General features: G+C 37.3%; 1 protein-coding gene across 1 annotated transcript in view; it reads left to right on the top strand.

Annotated features, from left to right (window-relative positions):
• Nucleotides 1-19330, top strand: part of LOC138173916 (adenylate kinase 7-like) — a gene marked incomplete at its 5' end in the record, with an annotated part of 125895 nt that overhangs the window by 77501 nt on the left and 29064 nt on the right. The window contains 6 exons of the mRNA XM_069103966.1: nt 482-570; nt 5805-5895; nt 8201-8278; nt 10361-10510; nt 13531-13659; nt 16553-16688. Coding sequence (XP_068960067.1) covers nt 482-570; nt 5805-5895; nt 8201-8278; nt 10361-10510; nt 13531-13659; nt 16553-16688 — 673 coding nt within the window. The remainder of the gene's footprint in view (nt 1-481; nt 571-5804; nt 5896-8200; nt 8279-10360; nt 10511-13530; nt 13660-16552; nt 16689-19330) is intronic.

The raw sequence follows: 19330 nt of genomic DNA on the forward strand, positions 1-19330 counted from the left end.
TTATAAACATGTTTTATTAAGGAATATTTGAAACATAGTTATACCTCAGGTAAGAGGTGAATTCTATCAGAGGTGTCAAATTCACAGCCTTCGAAACTCCCCAGTCTGGCCAAAACCAGATTAAAATGTAATTGGGAAATGTTTAACAAAATAACTGGAAATAAAATAAAAGATTGATAATGTTAATTTGTGATTTTCTAAGTCAATATGTGACCCACAGGGGGATCTGTTTCTATTTGAGTTTGACACCACTAGGCTAGATGACCTCTAAAGTCCCCTTCCAACTCTCAACAGTTAAAGAATGAACAGCTCTATGGTATTAGAGCATTTGTTCCAGGTATTCAGGTAATTAAATTATTGTCATCATGTCATCATGTAATATTTGCTTCTAAAAAAAAATTACTACTTATCCAGGACAACTAGACAAGTAACTGAAATTGGCATAAATAAAGTTCATTACTTTGATTTTTTTTTTTTACAGATGGCATGGTTAGGTGAAACACCTACATTACCAGTCTTTGGTGATGGTACAAATATAATTCCAGCAATTCATGTCCTTGATTTAGCAGGGTAAGCATTACTGACAGATAACCCCACTGAAAGTTGTTTCATGCCTGTTGTTTCTAAGCTTTGAGATTTTTTTCTTTCACATTGTGTCAGATGAGCAGTCTGCACTGCAGTTGCTAAAAAGAAAAGTAAGTGCCACTATGCTTTTTCACACCCCCTGAGGTCCTATAAAGATAAGAAACGGTTTTTAAATCTTCAACCTCTTTACAAATTGTAAATTAGGTTGGCCTTCTAGTTTTATATCCCTCAGAGAATTGAACCTCCTTCTTTGAACTACCTTCCTTGTTAGTTATGCTCCCAGAGAGGACATTAGACCTGGCTCAGGTAAGATGCTATGTAGGAATCTTATGTGTATGCTTTAGAAATAGATATGGGAATACACAATAAAAATGTAAGTATAACTTCAGATTTACTCTTTTCCAAAGGCATTACTATGGAAACAGGAGGAATAGAAATATCTTCCCATAGACATTTACATGGTGTTCACTAAGTTTTCTTGACTTTGAACCTAACAGACTTCTGAGAAGGAGCTGGAGGGTAGCCATGCCTGGGGAAGGGGGTGATTTCCATCTTGCCCTAGAGAAGAAGTCAACAGGGTGATTTTAAGAGAGCCACACTCTAGATGCAGATTCAGAGGTAGGACCCAGAAAATTGGGAGCATGGACAAAACTGTTCTCCATGGAAAGATAAAAGCAGGACACAACCAGGAGAAAACCTCTTAACTTAAACTTAGGTATGCTAATATGTAGGATCACCCCTAAAAGGCATGAGGAAAATTCTTCCTAGAACATATAAAATAGCTATCAGGGATAGCTGATTTTTTATTTCCTCTACTAAAAAGAAATACTTAAGTCACAAAAGACTCATAAATGGACATTAACAAATAGTTGAAACATTAAAGAAAAACCTGCCATCTGTTGTATTCTACTATGTGATAAAGACAACTTCAGATTCAATATTTCATATTAACCTCCTATGTGGACTGTTAGAGCAGCCCATGACTCCATGGTTATGCTGACAAGACCATTCATGGCTTGCCCTTCAGCTGTAGTGTCTTACTGAGCTGAAGTCATCTCCTTCTGGGGAATCAGGGCCCACACCTCTTAACCTTGAGAGGTTACTTACAGATCTGGAAATATCCATTTCTTAGGGCTGCTGTTTGGTATCCTAGACTCCTGGAAAGACACAGAAGAGGCAGCCAGGGATGTAAGGTCTAGCCTCAGGCTTGCTTAGACTAATACATATTCTTGTTATTTTGTGCCTTCTATTACTGGGGCCATAGGAACCACTGAGGGGCAGGGGGCACATCTAAGGCAGAGGCAACACTGGCTGTGTCCTAAAAGGGGATACTTTAAAAGAGGCCAGAAGCCATTTCTCTTAGCTCTCTATAGCGCAGAGAGTAGATAATTCTTCCTGCTTAGTGACCAATCCTTTTTAGCATAGACCCTACTCATGAGGATACATGAGGACCAACTAAGAGTCTTTGGTTGTACATAACCCTTAGCAAGGGCCCTGAACATGTGCCTTTCCCCATGGAGCCCGAACATGTTTGCAAAGTTTCATGGAATAAGTAAAGGTGAGGGTCATTTTTCAATGGACTCTTCTAGCTTGGGCCTGGTATGCTCAAAATGGACATTGATTATTGACTTATTTCAGTCGCATATGATTCTTTGTGACCCCATTGAGGGTTTTCTTGGCAAAGATACTGGAGTGATGTGCCATTTCCTTCTCCAGCTCATTTTATAGATAAGGAACTGGGGCAAACAGGGTTAAATGACTTGCACAGGGTCTCACAACTAGTAAGTGTCTAAAGCTAGATTTGAATTCAGGAAGATGTGTTTTCCTGATTCCAAACCTGACACTGTATTCACTACACAACCTAATAGCACAGATGGAATAGTTATTGTTCATCCTTGGTTCTTGAGGATGTCTTGGCATCAGTATGTCTTTACTTGCAAGTGAGTTGGATTTAAGTGACACATAGCTGTGCAAAGTCATCAGCCTTGCTCTTTCCTTCAGAGTCATTGTAAAGCTGAACACAAGCAGCTTTCCAGAGAACTGCTGCTATGAATAGCTTTCAAGGTTCTGATTACATAATGATAACAAATCAGAGCAAAACATTCATATAAAATCAAGGTATAGCATTAACAATGTTACAATTTATCATAGAAAATCAAAATGCAGCATTCACCATGTCACAACTCAACAACTTATCACTAAAATGGCCACATAGTTTTCACCAAAGTGGTCACATAGCTTTAAACAAAATACATTCATTTAGTCAATCACAAAATCCTTAATTCCATCACAAAGTACAAAATTCAAAGCTCTCCACCCATAGGTCACAGTAAATCATAATCTTCTCAGTCAGTACCCAGTGTACAAGTAAAGTCTTCTTTCAGCTTGACTCTAGGCTGGCTCTCAGCTTCCATGGTTCCTCTTCCAAGGTCCCACCTCCAACTGTCACCTGGTTTCAAAGGCAGGCAGCTCCCAGTTCCTTTCCAGCTCCTTGTCCAGTTCCCATTCCATAATGAAGTTCACATTGTCCAGTCCATTTCAAGTCCTTCACAGTTCCTGTTTCTGGGAAGACAAAGCTTGACAACGACATTCATACACATTTCTGGCACCATCATCAATTCACTATCTGCCTGTGAAATCAAGTTAGACCCACCAACAAGGTCTGACAACTCAACACAAATCATCAACATAGAAATCAACACAGACCCACAAAGTCCAAGAGGTTAGCACAAATCATCAGTAAAGTCCCAGGACCTCCAAAACCCTCCTCCAGGACTTCTGTAAACAGACCAGAAAATCGTCTTTCAGGGCTTCCAGTAAGGTCCCAGGGCTTCTGTACAAAGTATTACAAACAAACATCAATACAGACAGAACAGATAAACAGACTGCTGGGATACCACAAGTTTTCTCCTTCTTGACTGCCACCGTAACAGTCCTCTTTTCAGTTCTTCTTTCTTTAACATGGAAATTCTCTTTATATGTGGTCATTAGCTCCTCCCCTTCCTGTTGCAGGATTTCATGAGTTCTAGGGTTCACAAGTTGTAGGATTCACACATTCTGTTTCTTAACAGACTTGATACAAGACTCAAAAGAAACTTGAACTGAAACAAGGTGTTAATTCAATAGCTGAAACAAGGTATGAACTACTTCTGTGCTTGTCATTACAGTCATCAGAGTTGAATGATAAGATATAGGTCAGAACGACTGGCAATGGCCCCAGATGCAGTGGAACACCTTGGCCTTTCTTTCTTTTGCTTTCTGGAGGGCAGTTGGGGTTAAGTGACTTGCTCAAGGTCATACAGCTAATTTTTGTGTTAAGTGTCTGAGGCTGGATTTGAACTCAGGATCTCCAGACCAGGGCTGGTGCTCTATTCACTGTGCAACCTAGCCACCTCCCCTTGGCCTTTCTTAGCTAACATCTTTCCTAGGTCTCAGTTTGTCTGAGGAAACAGGCATTCAGTAATTAAAGTCTAGGTAAGAATTGAGCCAAAAGATGGCCTGGTTTGCCTTCAGAAATGAATCAGAATGGAAGGGGAAGACCCTCAGAGTTTCTGGCCACAACAGAAATAATTGCTATTTACAATCACTCTGAGCCATCAAAACCAAAACAATGAACAAGTGAGGCTTAGACACGGGCCCATTATTGGCCAATCAGTGAGAGCCAGATAATTTGGATTTAAAAATATAGCCAAGTAGCTCCATTTCAATCCCAATGAGTTTTATTAAAAGCCTGTTTTCTCAGAGCTATATAAGGAAATCATAAATGAAAAGTACATGAGACAAAAGAGTTAATTGTTCTAGTTTTTTTTTAATGGTAGAATAAATAAGTAGGGAAGAAAAAAAAATTAGCCCCCTAAACCCAAGATGCCTTGAGAAATAAAAGTAATCAAAATTGATATTCCTTTGGACAGACTTCCCACATATAAATGAGATAGTATCCCCTCCTTAACATCTATGTGATTATAACCTTGATTTGACTATTGATTGAATGGACACATTGAGCCCTCTCCAAAAACATATTTGTCTTTCATATATGCCATATGTCTCCCCCGCTCCACCCCAGGTGAAGCTCTTTGAGGTGGAAAGTAATATTTATGCATTTCTTCCAGCAGAGGAAAGCTAATCTGCTTTCCGTAGCACACATCTCCCCTTAATCTATCAGTAAAGAATGGGCTGGCGAAAGATGATGCATGCACAGAGAGATGGCACAGTGGAGAAAGCGCCAAGCTTGGAATCAGGAAGGCTCATCTTCCAGAATTCAATTATGGCCTCTCAGACATTTTTTGACCAACCCTGGACAAGTCACTTAACCCTGTTTACCTCAGTTTCCTCATTTGTAAAATGAGATGGAGAAGGAAATGGCAAACAACTACAGTATCTTTGCCAAGAAAACCCCCAAGGGATCATGAAGAGTAGGACACTACTGAGAGAATGCCTAGGCAGCCATGACTTTTTGTAGACTACATTGCCATAAGAAATTAAGTAGGTGTGTTTATCTTGAAATCAGTATATTTATTCACTCACCTGCTGAATTTCATTAAGATACTCTCACCTTTCCCGGAACCATACCTCCTTTGGACATATACATTTATTCCAGTTGTGCCACCAGTACATATCAAGGATAATAGTTCTTCCCTTCCTACATTTAAATGTGTAAAGATAACCTAGAGTTGTGATATTTAAACACATCCTGAACCCTCTCTGTAGTACTTCAATGATCCAGAGATTCCCCACTAATTTTGCTGACAACAGAACAATTGTTAAACATTTTCTGGAGCTTTAATCTCCCTCCTGGCATCAAAACAGGTACTTTTTTGTATGTTAGAGGGTAGATAGAGGAAAGAAAGGGGATAAATGGGATGAGGGTTTACAGAGAGGGGGAAAGGAAAAGGAGAAGAAACAAGGAGAATACAGTGAGAAAATGAAGGGTTATTTCATATTGCCTACACCTGGGAATTTCTATAGCTCTAGAGACTCTGTTGGCCTCTTAAAATTCACAATATATCTGAACACTCTTGACAATTTATCTGAACATATCTAAAAAATGCTAAACTTTTCTACATTATTGCAATAGTAAAATAAAACAAGCTCAATCTCTCAAATAGGATGAGAACTGCATTTGCTAGTGTTCTTCTTTGGAATTCTTCAGCTTTAGGTTTCAGGGGAGTGCATATCTGTTATGTTTTCCATGGTTGATCATTGTACTTACTGAATTGCAGAGTCTTACAAAATATAGCTGACCACGTGCCAAAGGTTCACTACCTAATCGCAATGGATGAAGCTTCTCATACACAAGAAGATATACTAAAGGTAAAACACTTCAGTGTGGGGCAGCCAGGTAACACAGCGAGTAACAGCACCGGCCCCAGAGTAGGGATGACCTGGGATGGAATCCGGGCTCAGACACTTAGCACCCACCCAGAAACACCTGGCTGTGTAACCTTGAGCAAGTTACTTAACCCCAATTGCTTAAAAAAAAAACCACACTTCAGTGTCATATTTTGATACTTACATTAAAAATCTGTGGTTTTGTTAATGTGGCTACTTCTCCACTAATGCAGATCATAACCTCTCCACACCTTAGTAAAATAGTCATGCCCTCCAAGCATTTCTGGCTCTGTAGAACCTTCCAGAGCTTATGTTTCTCTGGCATAGCCTTCAGGGACTCTGAACCATCTACATGCTATGGGGACAAACTATATAGTAGGACTGTAGGGGAAGCCATATTTTGAAAGTGTTCCTTTTTTTCGTCCTTAAGAAACTAAATATTCAAAATAAAGACTAGAATTATTGTAAAATGGAACAATCTTGAAACCTTGTCTGCAGTTTAGGGCATATAAGAGAGAGAGAGAGAGAGAGAGAGAGAGAGAGAGAGAGACAGATAGACAGAGACAGAGAGAGAAGAGAGAAAGAGAGAGAGAGGAGGAGATGTTTTGTAGTTACATACATAAAATAGTATTTACATTCTTGACTAAGAACAGCTGAGTGGGGAAGTTGGAAGAATGGGTATATGGGAAGCTGAAATGGATGTGGGCAACATAGTGTGGGGAAGGGAGGGGTGCTTAAGGTGGGGATGAAGTGACACAGTTGAAGTGGTCAGGGAGTTTAGGGAGTCCAGGAACCCCAATAACCAGAGTCCCTGGAAAGCAGTCTAGAATGAATTCACGGACTCAAGCATTCTTTAAGTCAAGGCGGCAAAGATTTATTGTTACTCTATACAGCGGGCAAGAGTTCTTAGGGAACCTGCAACCTTAGAGGGTTACAGTTAAAAGTTTATATAGGATAATATATAGTAGAACCCTGTGCCAAATATGCTAACTAGCTGAGTCAGGGCAGGATTTGGGAGGAGTTATGGAGTGGTCAGTTCTTAAAGGAACATGCACTTTTAATATCTACTACACAGGCATATTGCCCAGAATTCACTGGGAAATAGTCCAAGGAGAGGCTGCATGGAGGTGTGGTTTTAGGCTCGAGACGTCATTAAGTCAGCTAGTGGTCAGGGCCAACCACGCTGCCACCCATCAATGTCATATTTGATAAGATGGATGTTAGGAGTATACATATGTCCCGAGCCTAAGGCATACATAATGAGGGATTCAGGATATACATAATAGGCTAGGGAGTCACTTATAGATAATCTAGTGAAGGATTCATAGGTGCAGCTTGTTATTGTACCAAGGGGAGATAAACATTTGACTGGGGCTTGATTATGAATGGTTGCTAGGCAGAGTACTGGCATGGGGAGAAGCAGGCAGAGATAATGCTCTGAGACTAGGGAGAGATGTGATTTTACAAACTGGGGTTCAAGCACAGGCACCCAGGCACCCCATCAGAAGCACAGAGTAGGCAGTGGAGAGGGGAGGATTCTCTGGAGGTCTTGGACAGTTGCACTTGCAGGAGTTAGGAAGAGGGGTAAAAGTGCCCTGAGGGATGTTAGGAAACTTCCCTTTATGAGGTCAGCTGACCAAGATGAATACCCAAAGTAAGTCCAAGATTTTAATTAATTAACTTATTTTTTTGCATGCTCATTCTTCAGGTTGTTTTGCTCAGCTGATTCTAAAGGGTAGGGCAGCTCCAGGGGGAAGGTGGATTGGAGGATGGTGGGAGATACTGGGACTTCTGTCTAAGAGTTTCTTCTTTGTCTGAAGGCAAACCTAAATTTTATCAATTTGTAAGTATCCATATGTGGACTGACTTTTTGAATCATCCTCTGAAGATGCTTAATCCTACCCAAGTAGAAGAAAATCCAGGAATGTGTGAGGGGGGCAAAAATAAAGCTATCAGGTTAAGAAATAACTAGTTTCCTACCCCCCAAATATGCTCAAGTGACACTTTTGAAAAACTGGAATGTATCTGTAGGCAGATGTTGAAATTGTGGATCATGACCCAGATTCACCAAAGCTAAAATACACTTACATAGTGTGAGACAGACTGTCACTCCTCCCCTTGGCCATAGCTGCTTTGTTCAAGATAAGTGCCTTTTCACTTCTCGTACTCCTGTGCATCTCCCTCAGTTTTGTAGGTGTACTTTTTAAGCTTTTCAGTTATATCTCCATTTACTTGAATGTAATATGAAATTGTACCTACATGTAAATATTACTATTTTTTTCAATAGTGCATCAGTAAAAATGTTGGCCCAGGAAAAATCCAAAAATTTGCTAAAGAAAATGCATTTTTAAGCAAAGAATTAACAGTAAGTATAAAGTTTCTAACTTCCTTATTCTCTTTTAAAATAGGATTATTGAAAAATATTAAATGTGAACTATCTTTTACATCTGTGTAAAAAATAAACTATCATTAAACAGGTTCCAGATTGTCCAATCCAATCAATTAAATATTTATTAAGAATGTACTATGTGGCAGGTACTGTACTAAGTGCTGGGGATACAATTAATAAAAAAGAAAGACAGTCCCTGCCATCAAGGAGCTTACAATCTAGTGGAGGGGGGTGGGGGGGAATGATACACAAAAGGAGGCAGGAAAGAGGGAAGTTAAGCAGGGGTATAGGTCTTGTTCCATGGAGTTGAAACCAAGTAGAATAGCAGTTGCAGAATGAAGATATTATACAAAATAAATATTGACTCAAATGTTTTGAGAAATCAAACTTTGAAAAACTAGTTGTAGTTCAACGGATAGCATTTGGTGTTAATATGGTACATTATATATTCTACATTGTCATAGATTATAGTATAATTGAGACATAGATAAGGAATTGTATGATAGGTTATCTAGTAAATGCAAGGGATAAAACATGGAATGTTATCTGTGTTTCACTGATAACCTCTTGATGCAAAAAAGTAAAGAAGGCTTCCAGCATGTGGCCATGAGGAGTCTTTAGAAGGAGATGGACAAGACCAGGCATGGATGGGTGACTATCTGTGTCATTGGAGGGAATTCCTGAACTGATGAAATCATAAATCCATTTGAGTTTAAATAGTACAAATAGAAATGTAAGAATTGTTGAGGTAATATCAGTCAATATTTCATTAATTTGCTGCCATCTCAGTCTCTGAACATACATTAAACATCATTTTTCAAACACTAAGTGCAAGGCACTGTGCCAGGTATGATAATTAAGTGGCCTTGTATTGATGCAGCACAGTCTACAATGACTTCAGTCATTAATGGGTTTTAGTCATTACTGGCTAAGCTGCTATATTAATCCATATGCTCTTGACATTTTATCTCTCTGCTCAGAAAATTTTAGGCCTTCACTTTTACATACTAAGTAAAGTTCAAACTCTTGTACCTAGCTTCCAAGGCCCTTTACAACCTAGTGCCACTCAACTTTCTAAAATACTAGCTTTTGGGGTGGCTTTGTGGCTCAGTGAATAGAGCACCGGCCCTGGAGTCTGGAGGGCCTGGGTTCAGATCCAACCTAAGACACTTAACACAAAAAAAACTAGCCATGTGACCTTGGGCAAGTCACTTAACCCCAACTGCCCTCCAAAAAAAAGGCAAAAAAATAAAATACTAGCTTTTTCTCATATTACTCCCCTCGATGCAATTCCTCCCTACTACCTTCAAGCAGGATTCTCTCTGTCTCTGTCAGTCTGTCTCTCTCTCCTCATTTTCCACCTCCACTCTCCACACTCTTTTGTCTGTGTGCCTTTTTGACACTGCTGTTCCCTTTGTCTTGTATGTTCTCTTTCCCCCTCTTTCACTGTTGATTTTCATGTTTCCTCTTTAAATATCAAAATCGAAAGACACCTTCAGGAAGACTTTTTTTATCTTCTGAAGCTGATAATAATCTTCCTCTTCAGACCTCATGTGACAATTTGTTTTCTGATTTTTAAAACACTTAGACAACATTGTTCACTGAAGTTTTCTGGGTTTGTATCTTATCCTCCTGTTGAACTGCTTTTATAAATTAACTGGTTTTTAGGAATGAGCTATATGACTGTGGTGTATTTAAGAATACTGTATTTAGTCTTTACATATGTTCCCATTTTTTTTTTGGAATATGTTCCCATTTTTATGCTATTTCACTACCTGTAGAAAGCAAATATTGCTATCTACTATAAGACAGAAAATATAGATAGAACTTTTAGAAATATAGTAATGTTATAATTGATATAATAGTAAATACTAATTGATTCATTGATTTTCATGATTAATTATTTTGTTTCTTCTTGTATTAACTGCCTCATAGTGTTGTAAGAAAGTACTATGTGAATTAAGGAACTGTAATAACTGAATTATTAGTATTTACCAACTTAGATGGAACCTTTTAATTATTTGTTAATTAAATATTCACTTATTCTTTATCTTTTAGCAAGGACAACTTGACCATTTGTTAGTCAACTTAAGAATGGAAGCTTTATTTGTGAAAGAAAATTTTAACATTAGGTGGATTTCCCAATCAGGATTTGTGGAAAATATAGCTAATATCCTCAAAGAATACAAGCAAAATAGAGGATTATTGGTAATTATTTCCTAAATGTTATTTAAACTTCTTATTTGTAAAAAAAAAATAACTGTTTGAAAATTTAAAGTACTAAGATAAAGATATATTTGTTCTTTAATCCTTTTATTTTCTTTCTTTTTGGAGGGGGGAAGGCAGGACAATTGGGGTTAAGTGACTTGCCCAAGGTCACACAACTAGTAAGTGTTAAGTGTCTAAGGCCAGATTTGAACCCAGGTCCTCCTGACTGGAGGGCTGGTGCTCTATTCTCTGCACCACCTACCTGGCCCCTTTAATCCTAACAATACAGGGGAATTGATATGTTTAAAAATTTAAACTGTAACAAGAATTGGGATCAAAAATAGAAAATAAGAACCACTAGCAACCATCATGTCTGACATAAATTGAAAATGATTTTTCATTAGATTAATCTGTTTGACTAAGATTCTGTCTGCATAAGAGAAGCTTGGTGTAGCTTGGGAAAAAAAATTGGCATTTTTAAAAATCTGTGTATACCGACTGATTACTGGGAACTAGAAAAGGCAAATATAAAAATTTTACTAGAATTTAAAGTTTGTAACAATGACACCTGGCTTTCAATCTAGCCCTTTGAAAAATTGTAAACATCATACCAATATGTTAGTTTTTGCATAAGCTGCTCTAAACAAATATCAAAGAATATCATATCAAATATCATATCAAAGAATCATTTCCCCCTGAATATTCCTTTAGCTACCCATTAATAAATGCTTTTCATAAGAGAATTATAATTCTCTTTGTGCAACATTAGGGAACTTAATACTCAAATTAGGAAATGTATCTCTTGGGTTTCAGCTGCTATATGTATACTGTAGAGATGACAGTAAAGCAGGGAAGTTGAGCAAGGTGGTCTTTCCAGCTCCAGGGCTTATGGTTTATTATTATGATAATTTTCGTAATGTTAAATATATACTTTCTTTACAATAAGCCAAGGGTGGATTCTGTATATAAATTCATAGAATTTGCGATATAAAATGTAAAGACTTTTTGTTAAAATAACTTGTATTCTTTAGAACACTTACTAGCAACATTTGTTTAGTATTGATGCAAAAACTATTTTAAAAATTATATGCTAATTATAAATATTTTGTCATAAATTTGGATTTGTCACTGTGCCCCAACATTTTTAAGAAAAAAAATATTTTTGATGAAATAATTTAAATAAAGGGTTATCAGAGAGATTTTCTGGGAAAACTGGTATTTTTTTTTAAGCTATCAGGGTTAAGTAACTTGCTCAAGGTTACATGGCCAGTTATTTCACTGGAGCCGGGGCTCTTACTTGCTGAGCCACCTGGCCACCCCAAAAACTGGTATTTTTAACTACAGTGAACAATACAAATTTTTAAGACTTTCAAACAGTTGCTTCTGAAAAAAAATATATATATTTTTATTAATTTAATTTTATCATTAAAGTAACAAAAGTAACATAGTTATTTAGTTCCTGCTGCTTACCATAAGGGATATAGACACAGTTTCTCTTGATTTGATTTTTAAAATCTGTCTTCTCTTTAAAAATCTGCTGGATCCTTATAAAAATGATAACATTCTGCATGCCGAATTACTGTCTGATTGTATACTTAGTTATAGCTTTTGAAAACTTCTAAAATGGCATTTCAATAGAGAAAATAATTACTTTCCAAATACAAAGTGCATTTTTAAGTTCTAATAGCAAATAAATGTACTAAATAAAAAGGTGTGATTAAAGGCCAGATTCTTTCCATAAACCATAATTATGAAGAAATTAGGCTCCATGTTTATTGAGTCAATAATTCTTTATTATTTTAATCTATAGAACAAATGTAAATACTGTTGACTATATCACCAGACTCTGATGTGTTCTTTCCTCCCCCTCACCTCCCAAATATTCACTAGCATTTGTAAATAAATATATATATGTACACACACACACACATAAAACACAGAAGAACTAAAAACCAGCATAAATTAAGTGGAGAATTAGGGTGTTTAATTTTTTTCTAAATGACTTGAAGTGAAATAGTGATTATTTCACTTCTATAAAAGCTACTAGAAGCTTTTCTAATTTCTTGATGTTGTATCAGGAATGTCTGATTTCAAATAAGAGCTGAGTTAGAGTAACAGCTCTGACATTTACCGTTTGGGGGACCGGATTAAAGTAAATCAACTCTTTCACCTCCTGAGGCTTATTTTCCTCATCTGTTAAGAAAAAAATCATACTTCTACAATTTACCTTATAGCGTTATTGTAAAGAGAGTACTTTGTAAGCTATAAAGTACTCTTGTGAACCAGTGTTAGGGTCGTTATTGAAAAGCTCACAATGATAAAGGAACATGGAATCTATATATATATACTCCCATGACTTAATTCATTCTACTATTACAAATTAACTTTGGGGAAGTTTATAATTTTTTTAAATTTAATGTAATATTTTTCCCAATTACACATAAAAACAATTTTAACATTTTTTTTAATTTAGAGTTCCAAATTCTCTCCCTCCTTCCCTCCCTCCCTCTTCTTCCCCCTCATTGAGAAGGCAAGCAATTAGACAGAAGTTATACATGTGTAGTCATGCAAAACACATTTCCACATTAGTCATGCTGCAAAAGAAAACACGGACAAAAAAAAAGAAAAAGAAAGGAAAAGTATGCTTTGATCTACATTCAGACTCCACCAGTTCTTTCTCTGGAGATGGACAGTGAGGTTTTATAATTTTAAAAGAAATACTGACACATATAGCACTTCTTCTTAGAAGTTGAAAGTCCTTAGAAGATGAGCTATCAATGGCCAATCCCTGATTGCATTGTTACTAACAATATTCTGAAAAGAGCGTTTGATTTAGAAGTTAGGTTAGGATGAATCTAAATCACAATTTTTACACTTCCTACCTTTGGACAAGAACAAATCACTGCTAAGCTTCAGTTTTCTCCTCTCTGACCGAGGGTTGAACTAGATAACTTATAAGGTCCCTTCCAAACTAGATCTGTCATCCTAAACTGTATTTTTATATCTCTTTTATTTTTTAGCCTGTTAAGATTTGTATTCTCGGTCCTCCTGCAGTGGGGAAAACATCTATTGCGGAAGAAGTGTGCAAGCACTACAAATTACACCACATTAAAATAAAGGATGTGATTACTGAAGCCATAGCAAGGCTGGTAAATTCATATTTGCTCCTTTGAACCATGCTTTGAATTTCCATTTCTGACTTTTTTGAAATCAACAGTTTTCTTTGTATAATAAATATGTAACTCACTAGAGGAAAATACATCATTCACTGAAAAACTGAATGTAAAGAGATCTTTATAAAACTCTTGAGTTATAGAATTAGGCTGTATTTATTTCCATAGGAAGGCCGTTGGAATTAGAACTATAAGATCTGGGTTCTAATCCATCCATCTTTATGACCTTGGATAAGTTTCTTTATCTTTCTGGGGCTCAGTTTCCTTATCTGAAAATTAAAGGGTTAGATTAGATGACTTGTAGAACCCTCTGAGTCCTGATATTCTATCATTCTATGATTCTCAGGTCTCTTTCAACTCTAATAATCTACAAATTGGGACCCACCATGTAAATAAACCCCTCCCTTATGAGTTCTATGCTTTTTTTTTTTTTTTTGTAAGTATAAACTTAAAGAAAAAGGAGGAGGAAGGGGAAGCTTATAAACAATCCAGATTTGTGGTACGAGTGTTTATTGAGTTCCTGCTATGTTCCTTATACTGAAAGTTCCTTAAACATTCTAAAAATTTGGGACTTAATGGTTTACAAAAGTGAAAAGGAAAGAGTGGCTCAGTTTTATCTTTTTTTTCATCCTAAGAACTCACTTGATTTTTAAAAGTGAACCTTTTAAAAATTTTATTTTTGCTCTTATGAACACTCATCAAGATATTTTGAAGGGGCTCAAGTTTTTAAAAGGCTTTTGAATAGATTGGGGTACCCCTGTTTTTAAAGACTTGTTGAAAATACAAATGATGTACATAGGATTGATCAGAATGATTCTCAATATGACTAAGAATTGAACTGAGAGTCAGCCTATGAGATTTTAGTCAAATCAGTCAATCAATCAACAAGCATTTATTGAGTGTATGTTATTTCCATGAACTGTGCTAGATGCTGGGGATTATAAAGACAAAAATTAAACAGTCTTTGACCTCAAGAAACTTACGTTCTCTTAGAGGAGACAGTATTATGAAGTAAATACAGGGTAATTTGTACCAGCAAAAAGGGGGAGGGGGGACTGGAGGATCACAGAGATCAGGAAAGTCCTTATGTAGCTGAGCTTTGGAGGAAATTAGGGTTGCTGAGAGGCAGGTGAGGAGGCCATGTATTCTAGTCATGGGGACACCCTTTGCAAAGGCACAGAGGTAGGACATAACATGTTGTATGTGAGGAAAAACAAGAAAGCCAGATTGAATTGTAGAGTTCATGAGAGGGAGTCATATATAGAAAATCTACAAGGTTTGGTTGGGCCCAGGTTGTAAAGGGTTTGAAATACCAGCAGAGGAGTTTACATTTTGTCTTAGAAGTAAGAGGGAGCCGCTGGAATCTACCGAGCAGGGGGTGGCATGGTCAGACACATGCTTTGGGAATATCACTGTGGCAACCAGTTAGAGGACTGATTAGACAGGGGCAAGACTTGAATCAGGGGAGGAAATTGGGGATTTCTTGGAAAAGGAGATGAGAGTAGAAACTAGGGTGGTGGCTCTGTGAGTGGAGAGAAGAGAATCGGAATGAGAGATGTTGCAGAGGAAGAAATAGTAGGATTTAACAGCTGATTAGATGAGTAGAGTTAGAAGAGTGAAGAGTTAAGGAAAACTGACTTCAAGATTGCTGAAATGACTGGAAGGATGAATTGAAAACAACTAAACTGAAAAAATCAGGAAGCAGGGTGGGCTTTGGTGGAAAGTTAATGAGTTCACCTGGGGACATACCGTAGTTAATTCAAGTTGCCTCAGGAACCCTTTCTTCATCTGTAGGTAAAGTGTTAGAAATGATAGTCCCATGCAACTGGCCCTTTGAGCCAATAGTTACCTATAAAAGAGGGTGTTGAACCAGATGGTCTCTAAAGTCTTTATTAGCTATAGATTATGGGTCTGGTTTTCAGTCTTGATTGTGCTACTAACTTACCTTAAGCAAATCTATTCACCACTTTGGACCTGTTTCCTTTTGTATATAATGAAAGGGTTGGACTAGAAGACCTCTAAAGTCTCTTACAGTTGTAACAGTATATGGTAATCTGTGGCTTATTCCCTGAAAGTCATCAGGATAATATCAAACTGAGGAGAAGGCAACACCTAAGTTGTGTCTTAAAGTGAGGGAGGGATTTCAATAGGTAGATAGGATGGAGAGATTCTTTTCTAAGTATGGGAAAGAATATGAGCAAAGGTATCAAAGTGAGATAAGACAGGGCAAGAATGGGAGATGATGAGTCATCTGTTATAGCCGAAATATAAAATGTGTGAAGCAGAAATAGTATAAAATGATACCCGAAAAGTGGTTGAAACCAAATTTTGGCAGTTCTTTAATTCCAGCTTTATAAATGAAAATTTGTGAGTAGAACAATGATGTGACCAGATCAGTGCCTTATCCTGTGCAATTAATGTGCAAATATATGTGCAGTAACTACCCTGGCAATCATATGAAGGATGAATGAAAAGGGGGAGAGATTGTAGACAGAAAGGCCACTTTAGGAGGCTGTTGTCCAGAGAAATGATAAAGGATGTGAAGTAAGGTGGTTATAGTAGGGATGAGACATTCAGGGAGAGATACATACCCAGCATTTTGTTGGAAATAAGAGGCTAAAGTTTTTGAGGGAAAGGCAGAGGTCAGAGGTGCACATTTGGAAGTCATCAAATAGAGATGATAATTAAAACCTAGGAATTGAATGAAATTGCCAGGAGAAAAAATAGGGTAGAAGAGGGCCAGAAGAGTTACCTTGGCAGGCAGATATATTTAGTAACTGATAAAAGGATTAAGATCATGTCCCAAATGACTTTTCAGAGAAAACCAGTTTTTTATCTTATCCTATTTGAACTCTTATTTGGTATCCAGGAGCTTCTTGTTGCACCAAAAGAAGAAACAGAAGAAGAACAAGAAGAAACTGATAATGATGAAGAAGAAGAAGAAAATTTAGAAGAGATTCAAGAACTCTTAGATGGAGCCAAAGAAAGCATGGAACAGAATGGAGGTAATGTGTAAGCATCTGAGGTTATGTCTTTTTTTTCCATCCGGAAAATTACACCTAGATCACAGGAAATGAATTTTCCAAACCTAATTCTCCTTTTAAACAATGTAAATCTGTGTATAAGTTGCACTTTATTTTTAAATATTAGCAAAATATCAACTAGATCACTAATTTTTCTCATAATTTGTAGTTTCATCTTTTAACTATGGATTTTCCCACCAGCATGTATGAATACCAGTATGTAACAACTTTAAGTGATAACAAAGAAAACGGTAATAATGATAGCTGCTGTTTTTGTGGCAATTTAAGGTTTGCAAAGCATTTCGGTACACTATTTCATCTAAGCGTCATAGAATCCCTGAGTTATTTTTATCAAATGAGGAAACTGAGACTCAAGAGGTTAAACTTCTGACCCACAGTCACACAGCAAGTACATGATGATGGGTGATGTTCAAAACAGGTGTTTCTGATTCTTGCCTCTTTATTAAAAACAAAGATTGTAAGTGGAAAAGAATAGACAGGTTTTAGATCTATAAACACCTTTGGACGAATATAAACCAACCTTTGGAAAACATGAAAAATAACTAGTTTTCCTAAATTTTAACTAATTTATTTCCTTCTTGCCCTCTCAGACTAGGAAATCTGATACTTTGAGTGACTTCACTGGAGTAGGTATTTCCTCCACGAGCACAAACTGTAGCCATTTTGTTCCTTCTCATCATTTGTAAACCTTATTCATGTTTAAGCATCACTTTCTCATAGTATATCTTAACAAATCCATGATCAGAAACTCTTTCCTTTGGTCTTTTTATAATCCAAGGATAACTATATGTATATATACACATACTATATGTAACTGAGTCTTAGAACTAGTTCGCCTGTTTCTAGGCACAATTTTTCCTATAAATATGTTCAAATGAGAAAATATTTATAAGGCAGTTTACACCCTTTAAAACATCATTAATATCTACTATTTTAATGATGATAATGATGATCATACATCTTCAATTATGTCTCCTTTTGTGCACAAGTCATTTTGGCAATAAGATATAGCTTGTTTATATGCACCACTCCAGTAGTAATAATAATAATAGACATGATTATACTGCTTTATCCTGCAACCTGCTTACATGTCCATGCTTCTTTCTATGATCTTCCTGCATATAAAACCTGTGTTAAACACCATGTCTACCAGAAACAGCACATATCATAAACTGTAATTGAACCAAGATATATGCATAATTCTTGTCTGAAAATATACTCTAATTGGAAAAGCAATTGTCATCATTAATTAGGAAGTCACAGGAAAGGCACAATTTCTTGAGGTAAAATGCATCTCTGTACTGACATATTAAACCAAATAGAGATCCATCAGAACTCCTGCAATTGCTTGTCTTTCCTGACCCCTTTGATTTTTAGTACTCTCTCCCTTCTTTTCAAATTGTCATGTTTATATTTATCTATGCAAAGTATGTGTGGTAGTGGGCAGGAGCACTCCCATGCACAAGAGCACTTACTTTTTATTGACATGAGAAGGGGAAACTAGGGCTAGAGCAACTGCTCAGGTGACAGGGGCCACTTGATGCCAGCATCAAGGGTGAGCAGAGGCGTGACATGAACCAGGACAGGTGGGTAGTTCAGGATAGAACTCCATTTATTGATTCTCTGAACAAGATTTTTATAGAGCAAAGCGACAAAGAAGGTAACTATTGGTCATTATATTCCCATAACGTCAGGCAGACCTTGAAGGCTATCGTGTCCTTTCTTTATCTAGTGTTCCCGTATAGGAGGAGCAAGAATTAAGGGTGTTTTGTTCTTTGCACGTCATGGAGAGTGGTGAGCCAACATCCTGTTGGCCTGGGAGCAGCTTTGAGAAGCTGGCTGCTTCTACCTGCATAACTTAGAGTTGGCCCTCAACACTCAGGGTGCATATAATCTGTGAAAATCAACAGATAGTATTCCACTCTCAAGGAGATCCAGATCCTTTGCTCTACCTAGCAGTGAGAAAGGTCTCACACACCTAGGTCCTAAGTCCCTTTCAATCCCTTTGAACATGTGAAGATGGGGCCCAGGACCTGACTTTTCATCTTAGTGCTTTGATGAGGGTTTACTCTTGTCATTCCCAACAATAATTCATAATTCCCAACAATAATTCATAATCTATTTGGTGTGTGTTCACCTTGGCCCACTGAGATTTTTTTGAGGCAATCAGGATTATATGACTTGTCCAGGGTCACACAGCTAGTAAGTGTCTAAGGCCAAATTTGAACTCTGGTCTTCCTGACTCCAAGGCCAATGTTCTATCCATTGCACCACCTAGCTGCCCCATCCCACTGAGATTCTGATCTCCCTGACTGTCCAAGTATTCACTCATATATAGATTAGAGTACATTGAAGGTACAGCATTAAAACTGTCCAGCAGCTGAATCCAACAGCTCTGCTAAAGTCCATATCTTGGACTCCCCCTTCCAATCTTTTTGCATGGTCCTCACAATCACAGCTTTAGGAAGGGAAGCATTCTCCAGCACCCTGCCTTCAACATCTCTTGGGAAGAGCCAAAATTTTACTGTCATACAGCTCTTGACTGGAGAGGTAGGAGAAAGTTTTTCTTTTTACCCTCCCTCTTAGTAACTACCCCAAAAAAT

This window comes from Petaurus breviceps, unplaced genomic scaffold (assembly GCF_028583685.1).
Source record: "Petaurus breviceps papuanus isolate PSGF00001 unplaced genomic scaffold, PetGlider_PUasm1.0 67, whole genome shotgun sequence".
NCBI lineage: Eukaryota > Metazoa > Chordata > Mammalia > Diprotodontia > Petauridae > Petaurus > Petaurus breviceps.